This window comes from Pelodiscus sinensis, chromosome 1 (genome assembly GCF_049634645.1).
Source record: "Pelodiscus sinensis isolate JC-2024 chromosome 1, ASM4963464v1, whole genome shotgun sequence".
Taxonomy (NCBI): Eukaryota; Metazoa; Chordata; order Testudines; family Trionychidae; genus Pelodiscus; species Pelodiscus sinensis.
This window is the reverse complement of record NC_134711.1, coordinates 137,059,215-137,084,856: the sequence shown is the minus strand read 5'-3', so window position 1 is coordinate 137,084,856 and position 25,642 is coordinate 137,059,215. Positions and strand designations below refer to the sequence as shown.

At 45.6% G+C, this 25,642-nt stretch overlaps 1 protein-coding gene across 4 annotated transcripts in view; it reads left to right on the top strand.

The window, feature by feature from the left end:
* Nucleotides 1-25,642, top strand: part of LOC102448849 (scavenger receptor cysteine-rich domain-containing protein SCART1-like) — a 122,646-nt gene that overhangs the window by 87,035 nt on the left and 9,969 nt on the right. For all 4 annotated transcript variants that reach the window (XM_075903288.1, XM_075903282.1, XM_075903264.1 and 1 more), the window contains 11 exons: nt 2,213-2,530; nt 4,058-4,372; nt 8,173-8,487; nt 9,943-10,005; nt 12,050-12,364; nt 12,712-12,747; nt 13,461-13,598; nt 14,378-14,458; nt 16,330-16,413; nt 17,456-17,530; nt 18,587-18,739. In XM_075903288.1, coding sequence (XP_075759403.1) covers nt 2,213-2,530; nt 4,058-4,372; nt 8,173-8,487; nt 9,943-10,005; nt 12,050-12,364; nt 12,712-12,747; nt 13,461-13,598; nt 14,378-14,458; nt 16,330-16,413; nt 17,456-17,530; nt 18,587-18,739 — 1,893 coding nt within the window. The remainder of the gene's footprint in view (nt 1-2,212; nt 2,531-4,057; nt 4,373-8,172; nt 8,488-9,942; nt 10,006-12,049; nt 12,365-12,711; nt 12,748-13,460; nt 13,599-14,377; nt 14,459-16,329; nt 16,414-17,455; nt 17,531-18,586; nt 18,740-25,642) is intronic.

Below are 25,642 nucleotides of genomic sequence, written 5' to 3'. Positions count from 1 at the left end.
AGAATAGGAGCAATTGCTTCCAAAAGAAAGGAGCAGCTAGGACAGCTAGAATTCATGAGACTGATACATAGAGTGCCTGTAATGGCTGACACATCCCAGGAAAAGCCTGGTCCATTTAGAAATCCTGATGCAAAGGGAAGGATAGGCATTGGGGATCTGCTTTTTGGGACCTGAGGAAAATCCTGATCCATTGGGGAAAGCCAAATGCACTACCATATTGGCTCTGCAAACTGCAGAAGGGGAATTAGGCACTTGGGCTCTGCATTCCTATGTCAGTTCTGAGAACACTATATTGGACTGCAGTGCTTCATGCTCAGGATCCCTCCTCTCCCAACTAGCTGGGAGAGACTTGGTCCTCAGCCGGGAGCTGCTGCTGTGGCTGAGGGAGAAGTGCCCCTCCCCCAGCCAGGCAGCTCCATGCGCAGAGCCCTGAGCCCCTGGCTGGGTGGGGCTCATTAAGCAGCTATGGGGCCATGCTGCTGCTCAGCTTAGAAAGAACCTTGGTCTCAGGTAAATAGGATGAAATTCAAGAAGCACTAATGCAAAGTACTCCACTGAGGAAGGAACAATCAGTTTCACACATACAGACTGGGAAGCCACTGTCTAGGAAGGTGCATTGCAGAAAGTGATCTAGGGCTCATAGTAGAGTACAAGCTACATATGAGTCAACAGTGTAACACGGTGGCAAAAAGCAAACATCATTCTGGAATGTATTAACTGAAGTGTTGAAACAAGACATGAGAAGTAGTTCTTCCATTCTACCGTATGCTGACTGGGACTCATCTGGAGTACTGTATCATGGACAAACTGAAGAAGGTCCTGAGGAGCGCAGCAACAAAGATTAAATGTCTAAAAAACATTACTTGTGAGGGAAAAGTGAAAGAATTGGGTCTGGAAAAGAGAAGACTGGAAGGGGTGTATGGGAAGCCCTTGTCAACCACCCCATTAAGCCTTGTGGAATGAGGTTTACCGGCTTCCCTTGTTGACCGCGGAGCGTCCAGACTACTGCGCTGTGCTGCCAAACAGCTGATCGGCACAGCGCAGCCGCCATTTTGATGTAAATGAAGTGGCAATTATTTAAATCGCTGCTTCATTTCCCTTTTTCGAGTACACTAATCTACATGGCTCCGTTGACGGAGCCATGTAGTTTAAACGTACCCCTAATGAAACTAGAGACAATTTCTTTTAAGAAAGAAAGCTTACTAGAAATAAGAGAGGGTATATGTACACTTGCACCCTCTTTCGAGAGAGGGATGCAAATGTAGACATTTGAAATTGCAAATGAAGCCGGGATTTAAATATCTCATGCTTCATTTGCATATTTGTGTTATGGCACTATTTCGAAATAGTGCTATTTTGAAAAAAGAAACGCTGTTTAGACGCGGTTATTTCGAAAGAAAACCCTTCTTCCGAAATAACTGTTAAACCTCATTTCGGAAGAAGGGTTTTCTTTCGAAGGGTTTTCTTCCGAAGGGTTATTTCGGAAGAAGGGCTTTCTTTTGAAATAACTGCATCTAAACAGTGTTTTTTATTTTGAAATAAGGTATTTCGAAATAACGCCCATCCGCGAATATGCAAATGAAGTGAGGGATATTTAAATCCCAGCTTAATTTGCAATTTCAAATGTCTACATTTGCATCCCTCTCTCAAAAGAGGGTGCAAGTGTAGACATACCCAGAGAGTGGTGGAAACAAGTGGTTACAATATAAAACAAAATCATAGAACATGATAGTCTCCTTTCCTAGCTAACAAAATTGGTTCCACACAAAAGCTCAGTATCATGCAGAATTATCTGGCTTCACTGGAATAAAGATCCAAATTTGCATGGCCACAACCCACTCCAAAAATGTCTCCTGAGTGAAAGCATTCAGAATTCATCATGCACATGCATCTCACAATGATTCTGAGTAGTGATAAGTTGCATGCTTCCTATCAATATCTTGCTCCTTGTGGATAAATTCCCTGGAGGACATGTGTTCAGTCTAGTGAGCTTGTCAGATGTGAGGTGTTTCAATGGACTGGGGAGCCTTTTCCAAGGGAGCGCCGTGTCATGCACATTATAACCACGCTCAAGAACCTCCCTCCTTGTGACAGATGCAGATACCTGTACTAATGCAATGCATGAATATGGCTCATTTTATTTGCTAGGCCACTCTACAGTTTGCATTATTCCTTATGTGCACAGTGTATTTCCCATCTCTCCTGGGCCCAGGTCTCTCTGGGGCACTACAGCTGCTGAATGGAGAAGGCCGGTGCGATGGCAGAGTGGAGATTTCCCTCCGTGGTGTATGGAGCCAGGTGCTGGATGACCAGTGGGACATGAACGATGCCAGCGTGGTCTGCAGGCAGCTCCAGTGTGGAGAGGCTGAGAGAGCTTATAACCCCCCTTCGTCTGAGCAAGGGACAGGCCCCGTGGGGCTGAGAAGGGTCCAGTGTGCAGGGAACGAGACTCATCTGGCTGGCTGTGACATCTCCACATCTGAGACAGCTCAGGAAGGAATTGCTGAGGCTGTCGGTGTTGTTTGCTCAGGTGACTTACTATGAAAATCTTACAAACATCCTTTGCTTGTTCAATAGGATTATGACCCACTGCAGGGCCTTTCCCCTGTTGCTGAGATCTGAAATAGATATGGACCTGAGATGCACATTATGAACCATATCCAGTAAAAGTATGTGTGTGATGTGCAGAAACAACAGTGTTATGTGCAGAAACAACAGCATAACTTCTCATCAATTAAGTATCAGTGCAAATCATCTATTCTGCTTCCAGCCTGTACACTGAATAAGGCAGAGGGCTTGTGAAAAAGACAGGATGTGATCACAGACTCCATGTCTTTATTATAAAGCACACACATACCAACAGCCTATACATCTATTTCCTAACTTTTCACTGCTTGAATTTGCAACTCAAATCATGCTTTTTAATGTTGTTTTTATGTGAAATTTCATATGAAAAGAAGAAATGTAAAACCAAATTCCATTATATGCACCCTCACCTCATTCCTTTAGTGCTAGAGCCCAGATTGCTACTACTATTTACCCTGCAGGACATGGGCGGTGAGTAAAAGTAGGGCTGCGAGAGGCATGGCCCCAGCACTGCCCCAATCCCACCCACTTAGGAGTTCTTGATAAAACAGACGAACACTCTAAAATATATAATAGATTTAGGGTTCAGTCCTGCAACTGATCACATCCTAGCCAAAATCACACATAAGCCCAATGCAGAAGGCCTGATTTTGTGAGAAACTTTATTAAGTGCTTTGCTAAAAGGAAGAGGTATTACATCTATTCTTATCATCCATTGATATGAAAGTATCTAAATGCAGTAAAAGATACTTAGCATGAAATGTTCTCTGTAGAGCTTAGCTGCTACTGGCTTATTATGTTTGCTTTGGATTCTGGGTAGAAATATGAATTATAGGACAGTACTAATCAAGATGACTTGTCTTTCTTTCATAATTGTCAAAATAATTTGGTACCATATTTGCTTCCTCTAATCTTCTAGTTCCGCCCAATTCTTCAGCACTTACAAATATAGTTATTAATGCTTAAGCAAATTTGTGAGGTAAGAATTCCTTGAGAGCTCTAAGCTTATTTTCAAATATATGTTTGAAAAGATTTGAGTTTAGAAGTCACAACTGATTCTACAAATCTATAAACTCCCAGCTAGTTCTTTCTCTTCTGTAAGTCAAATGTTCAGGACTAAGCCTTCCATTGTCGACACTAGCACTTTTGTGGGTTGACTGCAGTGAGGAGAAAAACACATGTATTATTGGGGGTGGTTTAACTATGTAGACAGGAGAGAGATCTCCTGTTTCCAGTGAATGACTACACAGGAGACCTTACAGTGGTGCAACTGTGCTCCTGTAAAGTCTGTAATGTAGACATTAAGATCTCTTTATCATACCTTCATCTCTTTCTAACTCTGCAGATTTCATCTCTATGTTTCTTGTTAAAGACAGACTTTTAAAGGCACTGTAGTAGCGCCATTGATTTGTGTGCAAGCTGTTCAGATATCATTATATTAACTTTTACCTGCTGGCATTTGTCCTTGTAGGGAGCAGGCAGATCAGACTGATGAATGGGCCAGGTCGCTGTGCCGGGAGAGTGGAGATTTATTACAATGGCACCTGGGGGACAGTTTGTGATGATTTCTGGGACCTGACAGACTCCAATGTTGTTTGCAAGCAGCTGGGATGTGGACATGCCATCAATGCAACTGTTTCTGCTTATTATGGACAAGGATCAGGGCAGATCTGGTTGGATGATGTGAACTGTACTGGGAATGAATCCAATCTCTGGGCCTGTCCTTCTGCAGGCTGGGACCAGCACAACTGCAGACACAAGGAGGATGCAGGAGTTCTCTGCTCAGGTCTGGTCTGTAAATGATCTTGAGAGTTTGGTTACCAGGGGATTTAAGGAAATATATGGGTGTTTGGAGAGAGAGTTAAAGATGACAGAAAGTTTCTCTCTTTCTTTTTTGTATGGAAGGGTACAGCTTGCTCAGGAAGGATAGACAGGGGAAAAAGGGAGGAGATATTGCCTTATATATTAAAAATGAACACACTTGGAGTGAGGTGGAGATGGACATAGGAGACGGAAGTGTTGAGAGTCTCTGGGTTAGGCTAAAAGGGGTTAAAAACAAGGGTGATGTCATGCTAGGAGTCTACTACAGGCCACCTACCCAGGTGGAAGAAATGGATGAGACTTTTTTTAAACAACTAATAATATCATCCAAAGCCCAAGATTTGGTGATGATGGGGAACTTCAACTATCCAGATATATGCTGGGAAAATAACACAGCAGGGCACAGACTATCCAATAAGTTCTTGGACTGCATTGGAGACAACTTTTTATTTTAGAAGGTTGAAAAAGCTACCGGGGGGAAGCTATTCTAGATTTGATCCTAACAAATAGGGAGGAACTGGTTGAGAATTTGAAAGTGGAAGGCAGCTTGGTGAAAGTGATCATGAAATCATAGAGTTCACAATTCTAAGGAAGAGTAGAAGGGAGAATAGCAAAATAGAGACAATGGATTTCAGGAAGGCAGATTTTGGTAAGCTCAGAGAGCTGATAGGTAAGGTCCCATGGGAATCAAGACTGAGGGGAAAAACAACTGAGGAGAGTTGGCAGTCTTTCAAAGGGACATTGTTAAGGGCCCAAAAGGAAGCTATTCTGCTGCGTCGGAAAGATAGAAAATATGGCAAAAGACCGCCTTAGCTTAACCACGAGATCTTGCATGATCTAAAAATAAAAAAGGAGTCCCATAAAAAATGGAAAGTCGGACAAATTACAAAGAATGAATATAGGCAAACAACACAGGAATACAGGGGCAAGATTAGAAAGGCAAAGGCACAACATGAGCTCAAACTAGCTATGGGAATAAAGGAAAACAAGAAGACTTTTTATAAATACATTAGAAGCAAGAGGAAGACCAAGGACAGGTTAGGCCCACTTGTCAGTGAGGAGGGAGAAACAGTAACAAGAAACTTGGAAATGGCAGAGATGTTTCGGTCTTCACCGAGATGTTGGAAGGAATGCCTAACATAGTGAATGCTAGTGGGAAGGGGGGAGGTTTAGAAGATAAAATAAAAAAAGAACATGTTAAAAATCACCTAGAAAAGTTAGATGCCTGCAAGTCATCAGGGCCTGATGAAATGCATCCTAGAATTCTCAAGGAGCTGATAGAGGAGGTATCTGAAGACTGGAAAAGGGCAAATATAGTGCCCATTTATAAAAAGAGAAATAAGAACAACACAGGAAACTACAGACCAGTTAGTTTAACTTCTGTGCCAGGGAAGATAATGGAGCAAGTAATTAAGGAAATCATCTGTAAACACTTGGAAGGTGGTAAGGTGATAGGGAACAGCCAGCATGGATTTGTAAAGAATAAATCATGTCAAACTAATCTGATAGCTTTCGTTGATAGGATAACATGTCTTGTGGATAAGGGAGAAGCGGTGGTTGTGGTATACCTAGATTTAGTAAGGTGTTTGATACGGTCTCGCATGATATTCTTATCAATAAACTAGGCAAATACAACTTAGATGGGGCTGCTATAAGGTGGGTGCATAACTGGCTGGATAACCATACTCAGAGAGTAGTTATTAATGGTTCACAATCCTGCTGGAAAGGTATAACAAGTGGGGCTCCGCAGGGGTCTGTTTTGGGACCGGCTCTGTTCAATATTTTCATCAACGATTTAGATATTGGCATAGAAAGTATGCTTATTAAGTTTGCAGATGATACTAAGTTGGGAGGGGTTGCGACTGCTCTGAAGGATAGTGTCATAATTCGAAAAGATCTGGACAAATTGGAGAAATGGTCTGAGGTAAACAGGATGAAGTTTAATAAAGACAAATGCAAAGTGCTCCACTTAGGAAGGAACAATCAGTTTCACACATACAGAATGGGAAGCGCCTGTCTAGGAAGGAGTATAGCAGAAAGGGATCTAGGGGTTATAGTGGACCACAAGCTGAATATGAGTCAGCAGTGTAATGCTGTTGCAAAAAAAGCAAATATGATTCTGGGATGCATTAACAGGTGTGTTGTGAGCAAGACACGAGAAGTCATTCTTCCGCTCTACTCTGTGCTGGTTAGGCCTCAGTTGGAGTATTGTGTTCAGTTCTGGACACCACATTTCAAGAAAGATGTGGAGAAATTGGAAAGGGTCCAGAGAAGAGCAACAAGAATGATTAAAGGTCTAGAGAACATGACCTATGAAGGAAGGCTGAAAGAATTGGGTTTGTTTAGTTTAGAAAAGAGAAGACTGAGGGGGGACATGATAGCCGTTTTCAAGGTATCCAAGGGTATGTCTACACTACCCCGCTAGTTCGAACTAGCGGGGGTAATGTAGTCATCCGCAATTGCAAATGAAGCCCGGGATTTGAATTTCCCGGGCTTCATTTGCATAAAGCCGGCTGGTGCCATTTTTAAATGCCGGCTAGTTCGAACCCCGTGCCGCATGCCTCATTCCACGAGGAGTACAGCTAGTTCGGATTAGAAGCCCAATCCGAACTAGCTACTCCGTGCCACGTGTAGCCATACCCTAAAAGGGGGTCATAAGAAGGAGGGAAAAAACGTGTTCATCTTGGCCTCTGAGGATAGACCAAAAAGCAATGGGGTTAAACTGCAGCAAGGGAGGTTTAGGCTGGACATTAGGAAAAAGTTCCTAACTGTCAGGGTAGTTAAACATTGGAATAAATTGCCCAGGGAGGTTGTGGAATCCCCATCTGTGGAGATATTTAAGAGTAGGTTAGATAAATGTCTATCAGGGATGGTCTAGACAGTATTTGGTCCTGCCATGAGGTCAGGGGACTGGACTCGATGACCTCTCGAGGTTCCTTCCAGTCCTAGTATTCTATGATTCCATGGGTACGTCTAGACTATATGCCTCTGTCGCCAGAGGCATGTAGATTAGGCTACCGGACATAGTAAAATGAAGCGGCGATTTAAATAATCGCCGCTTCATTTAAATTTACATGGCAGCCGCGCTGAACCGATCAGCTGTTTGTCGGCTCAGCGCGGTAGTCTGGATGCGCGGCTGTCGACATCAAAGGTATTTGTCGACCACCCAGGTAAGCCTCCTGGGATGAGGTTTACCTGGATGGTCGACAAATACCTTTGATGTCGCCACCCGTGCGTCCAGACTATCGCGCTGAGCCGACAAACAGCTAATCAGCTGTTTGTCGGCTCAGCGCGGCAGCCATGTAAATTTAAATGAAGCGGCGATTATTTATGTCTGGTAGCCTAATCTACATGCCTTTGGCGACAGAGGCATGTAGTCTAGACGTACCCTATGATTCTTAGTCTTCCTTTGACGACATAGCAATCTTGGCAGTTGGGTATTAAAAAGTCTACGTTGACAACAGCTAATATCAAGGATTACTGGAAATATCACACTATTTCCTCAGCTTTTTTAAAATTCTGAATCTTGGGTACTACTGTGTGTTACTGTTGGTGAATGGTGTCTTTTAAATAACAGTTCCATTGTGAATAACTCCTGTAACTGGTCTCCAGAGGAGTCTCTCTGAGTCATGAAATGAATGTTGCTTCTATAGAAGAATGTGCAGGTTTACTAACGATCTCAGGGATTCAACCTTCAAACCACATTGAGTTTCAGAATCAGGAAACAGCAGAGCCAGTTGGTCAATTCTCTGCATTTCTTTCCAGGGCTCACAGATCTGAGGCTGGTGAATGGCAGTGACTGTGCTGGGCGTCTGGAAGTTTTCTACAATGGGACATGGGGCAGCGTTTGCAACACTCCTATGGATGCAGTTACCAGAGCACTTATATGCAAACAGCTAGACTGTGGAGATAGTGGGACTCTCGTAAGTGAGTTTACATATGGAACTGGCTCTGGACATACCTGGGTGGATAATATTCGATGCAATAAGCAGCACAGCTCCCTGTGGCAATGCCCATCAGACCCATGGACTCCAGAGTCATGTAAGGCCAGAGAACAAGAAACCCACTTATCATGTAAAGGTAAATAGCAAACTATGTGCTATATAAATACTCAAAAGATTAAATTTAACTCACTGAAAGGTTTTGATATAATTATGGTACTTTATATTTTCATTCTATTTTATAAAATATCTAGTTATATTCTTTTAACATACTCAGTAATGGTACATACTTATTTTCAGTTTCTGAGGTTACAGAGATTGGAATGTAGTTCTTAATAATGAACCTGGAAATCAGTTATTAAAAAATACACATTATAAGGCATTATCAGTTGTTATCTAATCTATTACTCAGTAAAGTAATCAAATAGGAGATTTTAAGGGCCGCAGAGCCTGTTACAATAATCTCATCTGGAAGGCCATAGATTATAAACCAAGAAATCCTGCATGTAGCCTATACATTCTGGTTTAGCTACAACATCTCTTTTAGAAAAACATCATGTCCTGAATTAAAGACTTCCAAGTAATGTAGAATTCACCACAGCCTATGTAAAATGTTTCAATAGTTAATTACAGTGACGGCTAAGAAACCTGGTTTTTATTGAGTCTGAATTTGTCTAGCTTCACCTTGCAGCCACTGGATCATGTTAAGTCTCTTGAAACCAGATTAAAAAGCCATTTCATCTCGGAAATCTCCTCATATAGGTACATAAACACTATTAACAAACAAAGCCCTTCCCAGACATTCTTAATAAGCAGTGTTTCATACTTCACTTCAGAATTGCAAAAACTGGGACTGGAATCCTGCTCTCAACTATGGCAAATATTCCTCTTTTATTGGTTCCTGCAGTGATTAGGGTGCATTTCAGTTCATAGGTCCATTCACATTCCTGTCTCCATAGAGGGGATTCAGGTATGTTATCAGAGTGGGAAGCTAGAGTAAATGCCAGGCTATTCTGTGCTAAAAATTATGTTGACCCAGTGAAGTTGCTTGGGGATGTGAAAAATCCACACTCCCAAGAGATGTCGGTAATAATGTAAACAGCACTAGGTCAGGGACATAGATAGATACACTGACACCCTCTGTCTTTGGCATAGGTAGTGTCTACAGCTAGACAGTCCTATCAGTTAGACATATGCATACCAGCAGGGGACTGATTAAAGACTTCAAAATCCAGAGAAACACCAGAAGAGCTAAGTAGTCATAGAGCCCTGTGCGGATACAAAATACCAATCCACTCCTGCATCTGCAAAAATGATCCCTATATATCCACATCCAGAGGCGCAAAGCAGACATGCACAAATTTGCATAGTTCTAGATCCAAAATGTGTATCCTCATCTGCATTTGTATCAGGAAAAATGAGCCACAGATTTTTGCAGATTTGCAGGGCTCTAATTATTCAAATTACTGAGTTTTTAGCTTTTGGCCAATTTATAAAGTACTGGTATTAGAGGTTTGAAATACCAACAAACCCTACTTTATCCCTCAGTGCACATGCTGTCCAGTCAATTCACCTCTGTGTTTTATCTGTGTAGCAGGGAAAGAGAAAACACCTCAGAGCACATTTGCTGAATGTCCAAACTCGACGAGCTGCACAGGTATCTCTGCCTCCTTTTGTCTCCTCCTCATTCTCTAAGGCAGGGGTGGCCAATCCATGGCTCATGAGCCACAGAAAAAAATTTTAGCCTCTGATGGAACTGGGACAGAACCTGAAACCGCTGAGGTCAGCTGCTCTTACAGCTGGACCGCTGTGAGCCGCATGCATGCTCACGGCCCGCACCGTTGTGCTCACGGCCCCCAGTGCACTACGTCATATCCTGCATGTGCAAGCTGGGTGAGCACAGGCAGCAGCAGTGGCAGCGGCTCCAGGTGCGGCGGTGGTGCCAGTGGTGGCTCCGGGACCTGGGCATAAAGTTAGTGGGGAAGGGGGATTGGGTTAGAGTGAGGAAGGGAGGTGTCTGGCTCTGGGGAAAGGGGGTGTGTGCACGACTTACCGGCCACTCAGTGCACATGCCCCAGCTTCTGGAGGGAGACGAGTGGCTGTAGCGGTGGCGGTGATTCTGGAACCCGAGAATTAGATTAGAGCAGGGAATTGGGGGTTGCCTGGATCTAGTCTGGGGGAGGGGAATCATAGAATCATAGAATCATAGAATAATAGGACTGGAAGGGACCTCGAGAGGTCATCGAGTCCAGCCCCCCGCCCTCAAGGCAGGATCAAGCAGGAAGGGAGATTAGGCTGGGCGGGGGCGCTCACAGCATCCCAGCCAGCACATCTTAAGGCCGATTGCCCAGCACATGCGCCCCAAAGCCTGGAGGGATACACGTGTGACTGTAGTGGCAGCTCCGCCTCCGGGACCTGAGAATTAGGTTGAGGGGGGAGGGGGATTGGTACAGAGGGGGGCCGGTGCTTGGCTCTGTGGGGGAGATTGAGTTAGGGGTGTGTGTGCCTGGCTTTGGGGAAGGGGAGGGGGGCTGGGTTGGAGAGGGGAGAGGGAAGGTGAGAGGGGTTGGGTTAGAGAAGGGGGGGTGCCTTGGGGAAGGAAGGGGAAGAGCAGCCAGAGTGCTTCCTGAGACCTGGGATCCCCAGGTTCTGGCCCCAGCTATCTCTGTCCTCTCCTCCTGGTCAGACCTCCCCCATGAGCACCCTGCCCCAGCACCCACCAGCACAGTTGAAGCTACATTAATGAAGCTTGGAGGGTTTGGGAGCAGTTGTTTTTTTCATCTCAGTTTTGTGGCCTTGACTGACTTTTCTGTGGGTCAGTGACCCCTGACTCAAAACGGTTCCCCGTCCCTCTCATAAATAAAGACAATGCTGAAACTTTTTGTGTGTAACATAATATTTTATTTAAAAATGAAGCCTGGCCAACAAGCCCCCAACTGGGGCCAACCCCCCATCTGGCCGCAGCATCATAACACTCCTGCACCCCCCCAGACTCCAAACCTGAGCCTATCATACACTGGAACTCCCTGTCCTGAGTATCTCACATCCCCACACTCCTGCACCCTCACATCCCGTCTTCTGCCACAACACTCTTGCACCAGCCACACACTGCAAATCTGTATCCTGAGCCCATCATACTCCCAGACCTGCCCTGAGCCCCTCATGCATCCCAGCCCAAATTCCTGTACCCTCACAGCCACAAGCCTATGGCTTGCTCAGCACCCAAACCTCCACCTGACCCCAACTCTCTCCAGCCTGGAACCCCCTCTCTGAGCCAGCATCCTCTTCTCTGCTTCTTCCTGCACCCAAATTCCTTCCCAGAGCTTACACCTCCCACCCCTTCCCAGTGGGTGTGGGTATGGGTTTTTTTTTTTTTTTTTTTGGTGAACCACAATAACTGGAGATAGCATGAAGAGGCAGGGAATAATTGTTGAGTCAAAAAAGGGGGGGGGGAGGACCGGGAAGACCCAGGAAAAAGTTGTTCCTCCCCCCCCCCAAAAAAAAAGCTGTGCCATGGGACAGATGTACCAGCACCTATTTTCTCCCAGCATGGTGCTTTTTTTTTCTCTCAATAACTTTGCCCCGGATCTTCACGTTGTCTCCACTGCTATTGTGGCTCTTCATCTGGAACAGGTTGGCCACCCTTACCCTAAGGCCTTTCCCAGCTGTCCCAGTAACATGGAAGGTTTCTGCATTTCCAGACAAGGAGAAGTTGCGCCTCGTGGGAGGAGAGGGCAGATGCTCGGGCCGAGTGGAGGTTTGGTACCGTGGCTCCTGGGGCACAGTCTGTGATGACTCCTGGGACGTGGCAGATGCTAACGTGACGTGTAAACAACTGGGCTGTGGAGCGGCCGTGTCTGCCCTGGGCGAGGCTGCATTCGGCGAGGGGACTGGGCACATCTGGGTGGAGACGCTGAATTGTAGAGGGACAGAATCATCTCTCTGGGACTGTCCTGCCAAGTCCTGGGGTGATAGCAACTGTGGTCATAAGGAAGATGCTGCCGTGAATTGCTCAGGTGAGTGACAGGAGATGTTTCCTGCTGTTTCATTATATAATTTTAAGTGGAAACAGATGTCAGAGCAGCTGGGTCCTTCTGCTTGCCCACAGACCAGGCCTCCTATTTCTTTCATGGGATAGAATGTGGTGGAACCATTTTTCATTCAGATGTGCTATGGAATCAGATCATGTTGCTTCCTTTATCTAGCACAGGCAAAGCCACTATCTCCATGTTGCTCTGAGGAAGAGATCATGGGTGAAACGTAGGTGATGTGCAGAGGCACATGGGGACTCAGGAACAATCATATAACAGCATGTCACCTCCTCCACACTCCATTCCAGTTCTCCTTCCTTTTCCCTTTGCAGGTGCAACAGAGACAACACCTTCATCAGCTACAACAGGTAACACATTTTTTGCCAATCAAGTGTTAAATTGCCCTGAACCCAGGCTTACAGAGGGATGAGCTGGGACCTCCAAGCTTAGTGCATGAGCAAATTTACACAGAGTGTGAAATCTAAGGCTATATCTTCACTCGCGGCTTCTTGTGCCAGAAATATGCAAATGAGGCTAAGCGTGGAATATCACTGAACCTCATTTGCATACCTAATGAGCCGCCATTTTTGCAGAAGGTGCTGTCTACACTGTCCCTTCTTGTGCAACAAAAACCCTCTTGCGCAATGCTGTTCTTCCTGAAAAGTAATCGGCATAATGGCATTGTGCAAAAGGGGTTTTCTTGTGCAAGAAGGGGCAATGTAGACAGCTCCTTCTGGCACAAGAGCCTCTTCTGCAAAAATGGCTGCTCATTATGTATGCAAATGAGGCTTGGCGATATTCCACACTTAGCCTCATTTGCATATTTCTGGCACAAGAAGCCGCGAGTGTAGATATAGCCGAAGGGGGGGGGGAGTGATGTGGGTGGGAGCTCCATGTGGTGCTGAGCAGCTCCATTGCTGTCTATTGGTTCTAGCCGAGAAGCCCTGCAGAGAGCTTGATTTAAACAGCAGCCTATGAGCTGGCCCATGTCCCAGCCAGTTACCCTGCTTCCTAGGTGGCTCAATAGGACTCTGACTTTCACAGAACAATATCTCCCTGTTGCATTTTCCTTTCCATTCAGCTCCCCTGGACCACCCTTTGACCGACAGTGGGAGAATCATGGTGCCTGTGATCATCTGCATTATCCTTGGGACCCTGCTCTGCCTGGTCTTAATCGTGCTGGGTGTGCAAGTACAAAGGGCCAGGGCACAGATCAGAGGTAGGTCTTGATTTGAGTCACTGTGTAAAATGACTCTACAATAGCAGAGATGCTGCAGCAGTTAGCAGGAGGTTTTTGTCAGTCTCTAAGTCATGTGTTGGTAGGACCTTAGGCTACATCTACATTGTGCTGTCTTGCGCAATAACATCTGCAAATGAGGTGCAGCAATGAATATAGCCATGACTCATTTGCATACTTAATGAGCTGCCATTTTTGTGCAAGGGGCTTTTGCGCATGAAGGAGCAGTCTACACTGCTCCTTCTTGTGCAAAAACCCCCTCTTGTGCAAGAGCCATTCTGCCTGAAAATAAGTGGCCTTTTGCGCAAAAATGGCAGCTCATTAAGTATTTGAATGTTATTGTGCAAGAGAGCGCAATGTAAACATAACCTTACAGTTTAGTGTATTTCCAGAAAATCCATGTGTAAAAATCAAGTAATAGCTCGGACAGAGGCTTTTATGGAACATATGTCAGTGCTATTGTGCCCAGAGCTGTACACACCAGTTTGGGAGAGGAATTATTTTAGATAATACCAGGGAGTGTAACTATGAGTAATGAAATTAATGTATACTGGGAAATTTTAGGCTAACTGAACAGAGACTTGTGACAGTGAACTAACCGTAGTCTCTGTCACTTGGCACATTCAAATTTAGACAAGGCAGAACACTAGGAACATGCTGTTGGGCTCAATCCTGCATGGGCCCCAGACATAGAGCTGGATGATCTCAGAGTTTTCCCATCTAGAGTTTTTAAGATGTTTGGCAAATTGTCTTCTTTTCAGGTGCCACAAAATCCTCAGATCCTGTGTATGAGGAAATTGATTATAACCGGATGGGAGAGAAGCAGATGTTGAGTCACTCAGGTATGTATGTCTTACTTCTATTGCACTTTCAATCTTGAGGCTATGATGATGCACAACTAGATTTCTTCAGCCACCAATGTTGTGAGCCCAGGACTGCTATGGGCCCTGGGTCTGTGTAGAGACCAGTTACTGGACTCGTGTAGGTGGAGTAGGAAATTACCCACTGGACCAAGAGAAAAAGACCAAAGTCTCTCGCAGAGCTGGAAGTTTTTTGTCACCAAAATTGAATGTTTTTCTCAACAAAAATCGCATTACAGTGTAAACACTCTCACTGTTTTGTTCCCAAAAGGAAGTTTTTGGTGACAAAACATGCCAGTGTAGACAAGGTGTTACAAACTGAAGATGTTTTTGTCAGCCACAGAACACTTAAGTCTAAAACTGTTCAAATGCAGAATACAGACTTAGCATCTGAAATCCACACAACACTGTCTGAATACAAAGTTATGCAATTTCCCGATACAATGTGCATGTGAGAGATTTTCTGTCAAGCTCTCTTACACTATCAGGTTCACTCGGTAGCAGCAATCATTTGCATAGCTTTAAAAAATGTTAATATTAATTTTAGCCACAAACTGCAGTGGACTGTAGTTTCTCTGTGAGCTGCACTTTAACTGTAAAAAAGGCCATAGTTTGGCCATGCCTGAAATATAGTGTGGCAGAGCTCTGGCTGTGCCCGTGGGTCCTGTGCTTCTGGCGGAGAGTGTTCCGCCTCAGAGGCCTGCTGGTCACATCACACGGCCTCTTCCTTTTTACTAGAGACAGGATTCATAGCCTGCTGAGTCCATACTCATCACAGGTGAGTCCATAATATGGGGGTGAAACCCCTCTGTAGTCCCAGGACAAGCTCTGTAGTGGTGTGAGGAGGGGTGGGGGAACCCAGGCTCAACCACTACTCTGGGTTCAGGCCCAGGGACCCCAACACAGCATCAACAGATGGGGTTTGTTCTACTTCTCATCTGGCAACTACTTCCCTGGGCCATTTCCCCAAATGATCCCTCCCAATACCTTGCCTTGGGTACTTGCCCCTCCAACACACTCCTCCTGCCTTGCAGCTCTCAGCTTTCACTCCAAACACTTCTCACACTCAGCACTTCAGCTCCTTCCTTCCTTCCTCCTCACATGCCACCTACCTAACAGCAGAGGAGCCCTTGTAAGCCAGTCTCAATTTGTTCTTGATTGACCCCAGGTTATCTAATTAGCCTGACTCCCTTTGCTCTGGAAGGCTCCTAATTAACTCTAGGGCTACGTCTACACTGGCGGTTTCTCGAGCAAGAACAGTTGTTCTTGCGCAAAATCTTGCCGGCTGTCTACACTGCACGAGCGTTCTTCCAGAAGTAAATTTACAGTGCAGTGTTGTAAAACAGGCTTCTTCCAGAAGAGTTATTTCTCTCCCCACTCTAAGCCCTCTTGCGCAAGAGCTCTTTCAGAAGAGGGCAGTGTAGACAGGCAACATGAATTTCTTGCACAAGAAGCTCCTATGGTTAAAATGGCCATCAGAGCTTTCTCGCGCAAGAGAGCATCTACACTGTCATGGATGCTCTTTTTGCACAAGAACTCTTCCACAACTGAGTTCTTTCGCAAGAAGCTGCCAGTGTAGATGTAGCCCAGGTTTTTTAACTGCACTGATTGTCCAGACTGCTTCTGGAAAGTTCCTGCTGGTTCTAGGCCAGCCCCTGCCATTTTACTCAGGGAACAGAGACCTACTTAGTCTAAGGCTCACATACTTTCCTTCTAGTGCTCTTTTATAACCCTCTGACCTGACCCTGTCACAATACAGATACTGTAAATCCTGCTCTAGCACCCCAGGGCATCAGCAAGAAGTCAGTTTAGCTGCTCCCACTGTAATAACATTTCATTTGTTGTCTCTGCAGTCTCCTATACAAAAGGTTCAGTGACAAAGCTGCAATATTATACTGGGGACAGTGAGGGGGAAAATGATTCCGGATCAGAACAAGGTAATGGGGGAAGGAGGCATACAAAGACAAAGAACTAAAGCTGGGTGGAGAATTTAATTTCTAGGCATGTTCTGCATGTTCATGGGCTAGCTCTGATTGTATCCATTCTGATAGGATTAGATTTAGCCAGATTTTCTAAGATTTCTGGTGAACCCTGTGGTGGAATCATGTGATCAGTTCCTGGCCCTTCCAGTGTGAGGTTCATGGGGTCCTCCCCCCAAGGAAGAAGCTGTAAATAGTGGGCCCCAGGAAAATTTGCTTGACATGGAAGAATCTCAGTTTCATATCTAGCACCTTTCATTAAACAAACCCCCAGTCTGTGCCCATGATCTTACTCAGCTGCAGGGCTGGCCCACAACATTTTGGCACCTGAGGCAGGGAGCTCAAATGATGTCCCCATGCCCCCTCACTTGGGCCAAAACTTTGAAAGGTCTCAATTCTGCCTTCTTCCTGTCCTACTCCTCACATGGTACTGCTCTGCTACCTACATATGTACCAGAACAGACACAATTTTCTACACTCTGAGTCCTAGTGGCACCCCCCCCACACACACTCTGGCACCTGAGGTGGCCACCTCAGTTCGCCTCATGGTAAGGCCAGCCCTGCCCAGCTGCTTCCTTGGCATGAACACAAGCCAAAATCACAATCTAGCCCATGTTAGCAAAGAGATTTTAAACCAAGTTTATAGAGTTCAGCTGGATTCACAAAGGTCAGTTGTGGTGCGGTGGCAGCTGTCTTCCAGCATGTGCAGCATTAGCTCAGCACCAATACAGACGCTGATCCCAATGACAACATGGCTATTGGATTCAGCAATGCAAGGCTGAGCCCCTAGCTATTTATGTGAAAGTGAAGGTGGCACAACCCTTATGTCACAGCGTATCCATGACTTTCCCTTTCCTCCTCAATTACCCTGTGACTTCTACACGCACCTAGATAAACAGCCCAAGCTCCAGTGTAATGAGCATTTCACAGGGAGCTAGAAACCTGCTGGGGAACAGGGTGTGTCAAGGGGAAGCTGAGTGTGGTGTTTGCTGTTGCCTAGGTGGTTCTCAATTGGATTATGATATTGTGGAGGAGCCTGCATTGAGTGATGCCCACCAGACTCCAGATGACCAAGGTGAGGAGGGAATCTGCCTCCTGGGAGCAGCATTATCCCAGGAGTAAAACTATTATTGTCTTTGTAGAGACAAAAATTGTGCTTGATGGGTTTGCTCTTGCAAGGTACTGAGCATCTTCAGTCCCCCTGCAATCAGTGGGAGCTCAGGGTGCTCAGCATGTCACAGGAGCAAGCCTTCTGCAAACATCTGTTTGACAAACTCTTCTCTCATTGAGCATGGCTGTGGGCACTGGATAGCTCAGGGATGCACTCAGGGCACCAAAAAGCAGCAAAGCTTGTGATGCTGCAGATCGGAATAGAATTGCATGAGCTAAGCAGTGTGCCTCTAGAAGTAGCTTGTTCAGCCCATGCCCATGCTGCCCAACTTCAACCACTGCTCCTGGCCCTCACTTGCATGTGCTCTAATGTTATTCACAATGTTAGGGGACAATCTGTCTGAGCACAACCCTCTGCTATGCAATAACAGTCCCTGTCAATCATCCCTACCTGAGCGGAGTCCACTGATCTAGATGAATGTCCCCCCACACTGTGACAGGTGAAGGGATGTTCAGATTTCACAAACAGACCTATTTCTTGCCTTAACTTCATGGTGCAGTTCCCAGGGACTGCAGATCAAGGTGCAGGCCAGACTAGCTCAGAGAAATGGAACAAATCAAGATTTTAAGAATAGTAGAAAATTTGGGAAGTGGTGATGAAACAAATTAAAGTGCCATTTATCTATTACTAATTAATATATTAGTATAACAACAAAATACAGTGGGGCAATCTTCCTCTGACATAGATCCTATCCCTAGCTGCCTCCTTCCAGATCCCTGAGATCCCTATGAGTTTCTGTCTTAGGCTCCTTCCAGTGAATAACAGACACATCAAGTGCTTAATGTGTGAGCTGTATACAATTCCTCTGACACTGAAGTGGAACGAGAAGGGGTGACTTTTGACCTCTTAACACCCTGGAAGTGTCAGTACTTCAGGATCCTTCCTACCTGGTGTATAATTTATTTCTCTAGTCAGTGGAAGATCTCTTTTCATTACCATTAATTCTTGTCTCTTTTTCAGAGGTACCTGCCCCACCTGGAAGTATCCCAGCAGATGGTTATGATGATGTCAGAGATGTTTCTGACCCTGAAAATAACTGGGGTGCAGAGCAGAATATCCAGGAAGTTACTGGGATCCTTAGGGAGAGTGACAGGAAAAAGGGTTCACAGAAAGGTGAGTGGGGAAAAGATCTATTACAATTCTTGAAGATTGATTTCCTAGTATCATTATCACTTGGGCTACACCTGGACCCCTAAACGCCGTTCATCTGAAAAAGTGGGTAGTACTCTCAAAAGCTCATGATACCATCTATACGTTTTGTTAGTCTATAATGTGCTACCAGACTATTTGCTGTTTTTTAAGTTACTACAGAATTAGGTATCGTACACACTACAGCCTTGTTCCTGCTGATGTAAGTCCTGTACTAACCAACATAACCCCACCTCTACTAGTGGGATAGGGCTTCTGTCAGTGTAGGTAGGGTGATAGTGTCCGTGTAGACTAGGGATGTTAAATTTGGATTAATTAGCTAACCAAATAATCAATGCAATTTGCATCAACTATTTGACTAGTCAATAAGGATGAAAAAACACTGCAGGGAGCATGGGGCCAGCAGGGAACTCAAGCAGTGGAGTCCCCAGCTGACCCTGGTCTCCACACAGCACTGCCACTTTAAAACAGCACATGCAGCCCAGAGCCAACTCCCAGCTGGCAGACCCTGGGCTCCATGTGAAGCACCCCCTCCTCTTTCCCCTCACTTACTGTCTCTTTCTTATAGAGGTTGACTAATTGTTCATATCCCTGGTGTAAACACTGCCTTACTTATATCAGCTCTGGGGAATCCTCGTCAGTTTCATGGCTCCATCCTAAAGTTGTGAAGCTGCGACATTGACAAGAAAGCTGGGGATGCGGGAGCTCCAGCTAGAGTCCAGTTGCCTCCAGGATCCTTGCTTACAGCCAGGCTGCACCTGCCTGCTTTCCCTGTCAGTTGGGCTATGTTTGGACTCGCAGAAGCCACCTGGATTCTGTGTGTGGAGCTCCGTTTCAGGAGCCAGGGAGTAGGCAGCCGTCCTTCCGGTGGTGGAGAACGGGGAGCTGGGGAGGAGAACAGCTAGGCTCCAAGCAGGGGGAGCTGAGATCCCAGGCTCTCAGGCCCTAGCACTGCCTTTCTTAAGAGCTCCTGTTGAGGATGCACACCGCAGGCAGACGGGGCGGGCAGGGGAAGGGGGCAGTTGGGAAATGAACAATCACAATAATTACTGTGTGGCCTGTAAGTGACCTAACATGGGGTCAATTTAGCTTTCTAGTGTAGACATACACAATATTTGGTAAATAGTTACATGAGAAACTCAGCTTTCAGTTTAAAAAAGGAAGGTGCACAAAGAAGGTTCAAATAATGAATCAAGTTTAACCTCAAGGCTCAAGAACCAGAGGGCAAAGCAGAAAACAAAAAGAAACCAAAGTGATTTAAAAAAACCTCTCAAGACTGTTAAGCCAATCTCATTATATTTGAGGCCTGAATCCTGATTTCTGAACACTTGGGCTACGTCTAGACTGGCATGATTTTCTGGAAATGCTTTTAACGGAAAAGTTTTCTGTTAAAAGCATTTTCGGAACAGAGCATCTAGATTGGCACGGATGCTTTTCCGCAAAAGCACTTTTTGCAGAAAAGGGTCTGTGCCAATCTAGACACACTTTTGTGCAAAAAGCCCTGTCGCCATTTTCGCGATCGGGGCTTTTTTGCGGAAAACAAAGCTGAGCTGTCTACACTGGCCCTTTTGTGCAAAAGCTTTGCACAAAAGGGACTTTTGCCCAAACAGGAGCAGCATAGGATTTCCGCAAGAAGCACTGATTTCAGACAGTAGGAAGTCAGTGTTCTTGAAAAAATTCAAGCGGCCAGTGTAGACAGCTGGCAAGTTTTTCCAGAAAAGCGGCTGATTTTCTGGAAAAACTGGCCAATCTAGACACAGCTTTGGGGTTGGCATTGCTGAAAATGATTGTTTCCTACCCACCTACATGAACATGGGAATAAGTTATGCAGCAAGGAATAAACCCTGATCAACGTGATGGTTGTGAAGAGTCTCTCTGCCTGTCTCTGTGCACAGATGTGTTTGAAATAGAAATTCCAGAAGGGTTATTGGGCTGTTTAATGGGATCTCTACTGTAAGTAACTTGGGACAGCCTCTGCTGGCCACTAGAGGTCACTGTCACTGCTCTGAAACTTCAGGGGGTAGCGGAGTTCATCTGTACAGGATACACTGAAAAACAGCTATTGGTAAACTAACCCTTTCAGCTGTGTGACCTCCGTGAACATTGTTAAATAAACAAATCCATGATGATTCCTAAATAAGGCTCCAAACCAGCAAACACTGGAGTCTACTTGTCAATCTGCTTACATGAGTAGTCTCACTGACTCAAGAATGGCACCAGCCTCTTCCTGGTTGGGGGAAAAGGGGCTGAGGTGGGCCAGATAGAAAACTGGGAGGCTGTGCCCACCTCACCATGAGGTCCTTCCCTTCTCTATGGCCCACTGCCCCCTCTCTGTCCCCCTCTTCCCACACCTGGCCAAGTCACAGGCTGGAAGAGGGAGCCAGGCTGTGCTAGACACTGGCTAATCACAGTGGATAAAAGCTGCCCAGGCAGGGGGCCCCAGCTGGAGCTGGCAGAGTCCTTGGGGAGCAGTGACAATGGTGGGCATTGCCCAGGAGCCCAGGCCAGAGTGTGGGAGCTTCAGACCATCCATCTGCCTTGGGTGGCACATCCCAAAGGGCAAGGACATGGGAAGGGGGCTGCTCTCAGGTATCCCAATCACCCACCTGATCATCCTTTGCTGTTGCTGCAGCTGGTCACCCAGTGAGAAGCTGACACTCTCTTTGCTTTGCCTTCAGAGCTAGTCAGCTGGAAAGTAGAAGCTACCATTGCATGGCTATAGGGGTGCTACGATAATTTTGGGGGTTGCTATAGTCCCTGCAAACCGCACCCTAGTGCTGACTTCAATGGGACTGTCCAGAGCAGAACAATTTGCAGGATCTGGGCCTGAGTCTCTTCCCCCAAACAAGGTGTCAGTACTCTGTGGAGTAATATGAAGAGCAGGACCCTGTGATGGGGTTATTGGCCTACGATCGGGTTTGAATCAGTTTCAATATGCAAATATTCCATTACCATTGTAGCAGAGAACCTCACTGAGCTCCCACCATTGTAGCTGAGCTCCCACTGTGACACTTCACCCCGATATTTTTATGAAAATATGTTTTTGAATAGGAATATGCATAAATTGAATGTGCTTTGTGCAACATAGATACAGTGACTTGTCATTCAAGAGCATGTGTTCCCCTGAATGTGTATTTCCATGTGTGTGTATCATTCTTTTGTGTGAAGTTAGAAATCTGAAGTGTAAACTTGCTTCTTAATCTAAAATTTCTAGTGAGAGCCATTAGTGGTACTTAAGGGACTTAATGGCCCAGTGCTTAAAACAACAATAAGTAAATGGTTTTATTTTTCTGGGAAGCCACCGCTGGTGCTCCAACCTTGGGGTGGGGTGGGGAGGCAAGTCTGGAGCACCAAAGCGGGCTCCCTGCTGCAATGAGAGAAAGGGATGGGAGTCGTGGATCACCTGGAAGGCAGCTGTGGACCATTAGTGGTCTGCAGACTGCAGTTTGAGAACCACTGCTTTAAGGGTTGGGAAGCAATCAAGAACCATCTTTAGCAGCTTTTGAAAAACTGCCTCCACCATCCTAAGAGGCAACACATGAAGAAACCTGAAAACAAAGAACTCTAAATACACAAGAAGTTGTTAGAATCAGTCCAGAGAAAAGATCAGCTCTGATTTGAAGGTTTTTACCTGGAATAAAAATTAGGGTGAGACATATATTTGTAACAATCTCTCTTAATGTGTGTGTGGCTTAGCAGGAGTGTTTTATTGTAGCTTAGTAACTTACTTTAATCGGTCTGTTTTCACTTGCGACCACTTAAATTCTTCTTTTTATACTTAATAAAAGCACCTTTGTTTATCAATGTAAATAATTGTTATCGGGGAGGGGAAGTGACAGCTGTGCATCTCTCATTGATAATGGGGTGAACATATTTATAATCTTGCTCTGTGTAAAACTTTCATACAGAGTATGATGAATTTATTTGGAGGTTTGGTCCCTTTTGAGGACTAGACCCCTGGGTGTTGTCAAGTCCCTGTAACTGCATCATCCCAAACTTGAGCTGATTCAGCATCTGTGTTACTCTATTGGAGGACTGTTACCCCAACTCTGTGCCTTTGCTAACGGAGACCAGAGCTTCTGGCCCAACAGTTCAGGGTGTCAGGCACCCCAGGGAGCAAGTAGGGGGCTCAGTGATATGATCAGCACACAGGTGACAGTCACAAGGGGATCTCTGTGCTGAACCATTCATCCTCGCTTTGCACCTCAGGGGAAAGTGGGTGGGAATGAAATGTGCATTTCCTTGTACTTGATGAGAATAGCATGCAAATGTGTATTGTGTGGGCAGGATGAGCTCTATGATGTCATCCCCTTTTGGATTCCTTACCTTTGAATGTCCCATGCAGTAGGAGCCCCTCACTGCTTCTCCCAACCAGGTCTCACCTGCCACATGTCCCTTTAGGAACTATACTAGTGTTGTGTGGTACTCACTCAGGCAAAAGCCATCCCTGCCTCTATAGGGGGAGACCTTTTAAGATTTCCAGGAGCATCTGGAACACTCCCACTACCTCATGGAGTGGCTGCCCCTAGTGAAAATACTACAAAATCCTCAGGCATGACATGACCCAGGAAAGTGGGTACTTCTGTTGGTTAATAGGCTTGGTGGAGAGATTCCTTGCTGTGTCCCCCCCATGCCAAACCCCATCTGTGTTCCCATGTATACCTAATTTGCCTTGCCCAGTCAGTGTCTATAGGTCCCCCACATGCTTGTTCCCCAAAACTTACCCTATATGGCTTTTTGTTGCAATCAAGTAAGCCATTAACACCAGTGATTATAATAATAAATTTAAGCTGCAGTCCATTTCTCACCAAATGATTGTAAATCCCATATACAGTCCCAGTCCAATTATATACTATTTTGGTAACATACAGGAGGGCCCCACTTTACGACTGCCCAATTTATGACCCTCCACACATACAACTTTTTCTGTAAGTGTGGAAGGGGCAGAAATCTCCCGACTTATGTCCTCAGCCCTGCATTTACGATGGCATACGACACCTGTTGTAAATGCTGGCTTGAGTTACGACACCTCCAACTTGTGACACTATCCCAATAACCGATCACGTTGCAAGTCGGGGGCAGCCTGTATTTGGTATCTTCTGCCCATAATGTCCAGTTTATGTTATTTTGAACTGAGATGTTGAATTCAAAATAAGGTTATTGGCTCTGCTAGGGACGTGGATGCTCTCATTTCACACTTCCAAATTGATGCTGGCGAGCTCTGGTTTGGGTGGCCTGTAACTCCAAAGGTGAGAGAGAGAGGTCTTTATCTGCTTCTTTTAACTATCCAGTTTTTAGGTGCTTATAGACAGTTTTGCCTGTTAAATACGAGCTCAGTTTCCCCTTTGATATTTATATACCCACTGCCTCCTTTTGTTGCCCTCCCCCCTCATATTTTCCTTCTTTCCCACTCCCTTCTCCCCTATTTATTTTGGTTCTGGACATACAACACTCCAGTCATCTGAAGAAGTGGGCTGTGCCCATGAAAGCTCATGATACCATCTACATGTTTTATTAGTCTCTAAAGTGCTACCACACTATTTGTTGTTTTTTAAGTTTATCCTGTACAGACTAACTCGGCTACCCCTCTGAAGCATTAGAGATTCTGTCGGGGGTCCAAGTTATCCAGTCACTATATGGTTGATAGTGGAGGAGAGTGATTCTTGCCCTATACAGTATTTGAGCCATTGAAGGACAAATTGACAGATATCAGATGTGGGGCAGGAATTGCTTTTACATTCTAGTTTAAATAATATGTTCATCTTCAAACTCTTTCACCATTCATAGGCATAGGATTAACGGCATCTGCAGAGAAAATACAGAACTATTCTCGGGGTTTCAAATATATACCCGGCACAAAAATTAAGTTGTTACAAGGGGTTAAGATCTAATAGGTGTGCCCCGCACTCATGGCAATGATGGCGCCCTGTCTCCAGGCATTGGCCTCGAGATTCAAGTACTTTACCTATTTACAATCTGTCATAACCAGGAGTGCTGACCAGCACCTGTTGACTAAGGGGTTATCTCTGTACCTAGCCAGGTATTGGGTGGTCAGCAAATAACAATGCAGGTAGGAATTTCAAACTGGAAAAAAGGAGTTTCTCTCTCTGTTTTCCGTTTGAGAGGCAGAGCAGTTTCTCCCACACATTGAGGGAGATGCGAAACACTTCTGTCTCCAAGAATGGACTTCTTACAAGAAGTAAGTAGGGGAAAGTTTAGCTAGTCCTTCAGGATTTATTGTTTTCCTTGTTTAGGGATATGGAAATAATGTCTGAGCTTGTTAAGTGTCTCTCCGCCCCTCCCCACCTTTATAACTAAGCTTTTAGCCCAGGGACTTTCCCTGAGTACAGGCAGTCCCCGGGTTACGTACAAGACAGGGACTGTAGGTTTGTTCTTAAGTTGAATCTGTATGTAAGTTGGAACTGGCGTCCAGATTCAGCCGCTGCTGAAACTGATCAGTTTCAACAGCGGCTGAATCTGGATGCCAGTTCTGACTTACATACAGATTCAACTTAAGAACCCCAGGCATCCCCAAGTCAGCTGCTGCTGAAACTGATCAGCGGCTGATTCCAGGAAGCCCGGGGCAGGGGCTTCCTGTAGTCAGCCACTGGTCAGTTTCAGCAGCGGCTGACTTGGGGATGCCTGGGGCAGAGCAGCTGGTGTGCTGCTGGGTTGGTCCAGTAGCGCCGCCGCTCCTCGGCGCTACGGGACCAACTGGCAGCACCCCAGCTGCTGTACCACAGGCGTCTGGAGCAAAGCCGCGGAGCACGGGGGCAGCGGGACAGCCCAGACGCGCCGTGGCTGTCCTGCTGCCCTCGGGCTCCGCAGCTTTGCTCTGCTTTGCTCCCCGTCTCCCTGGTCTGCAGA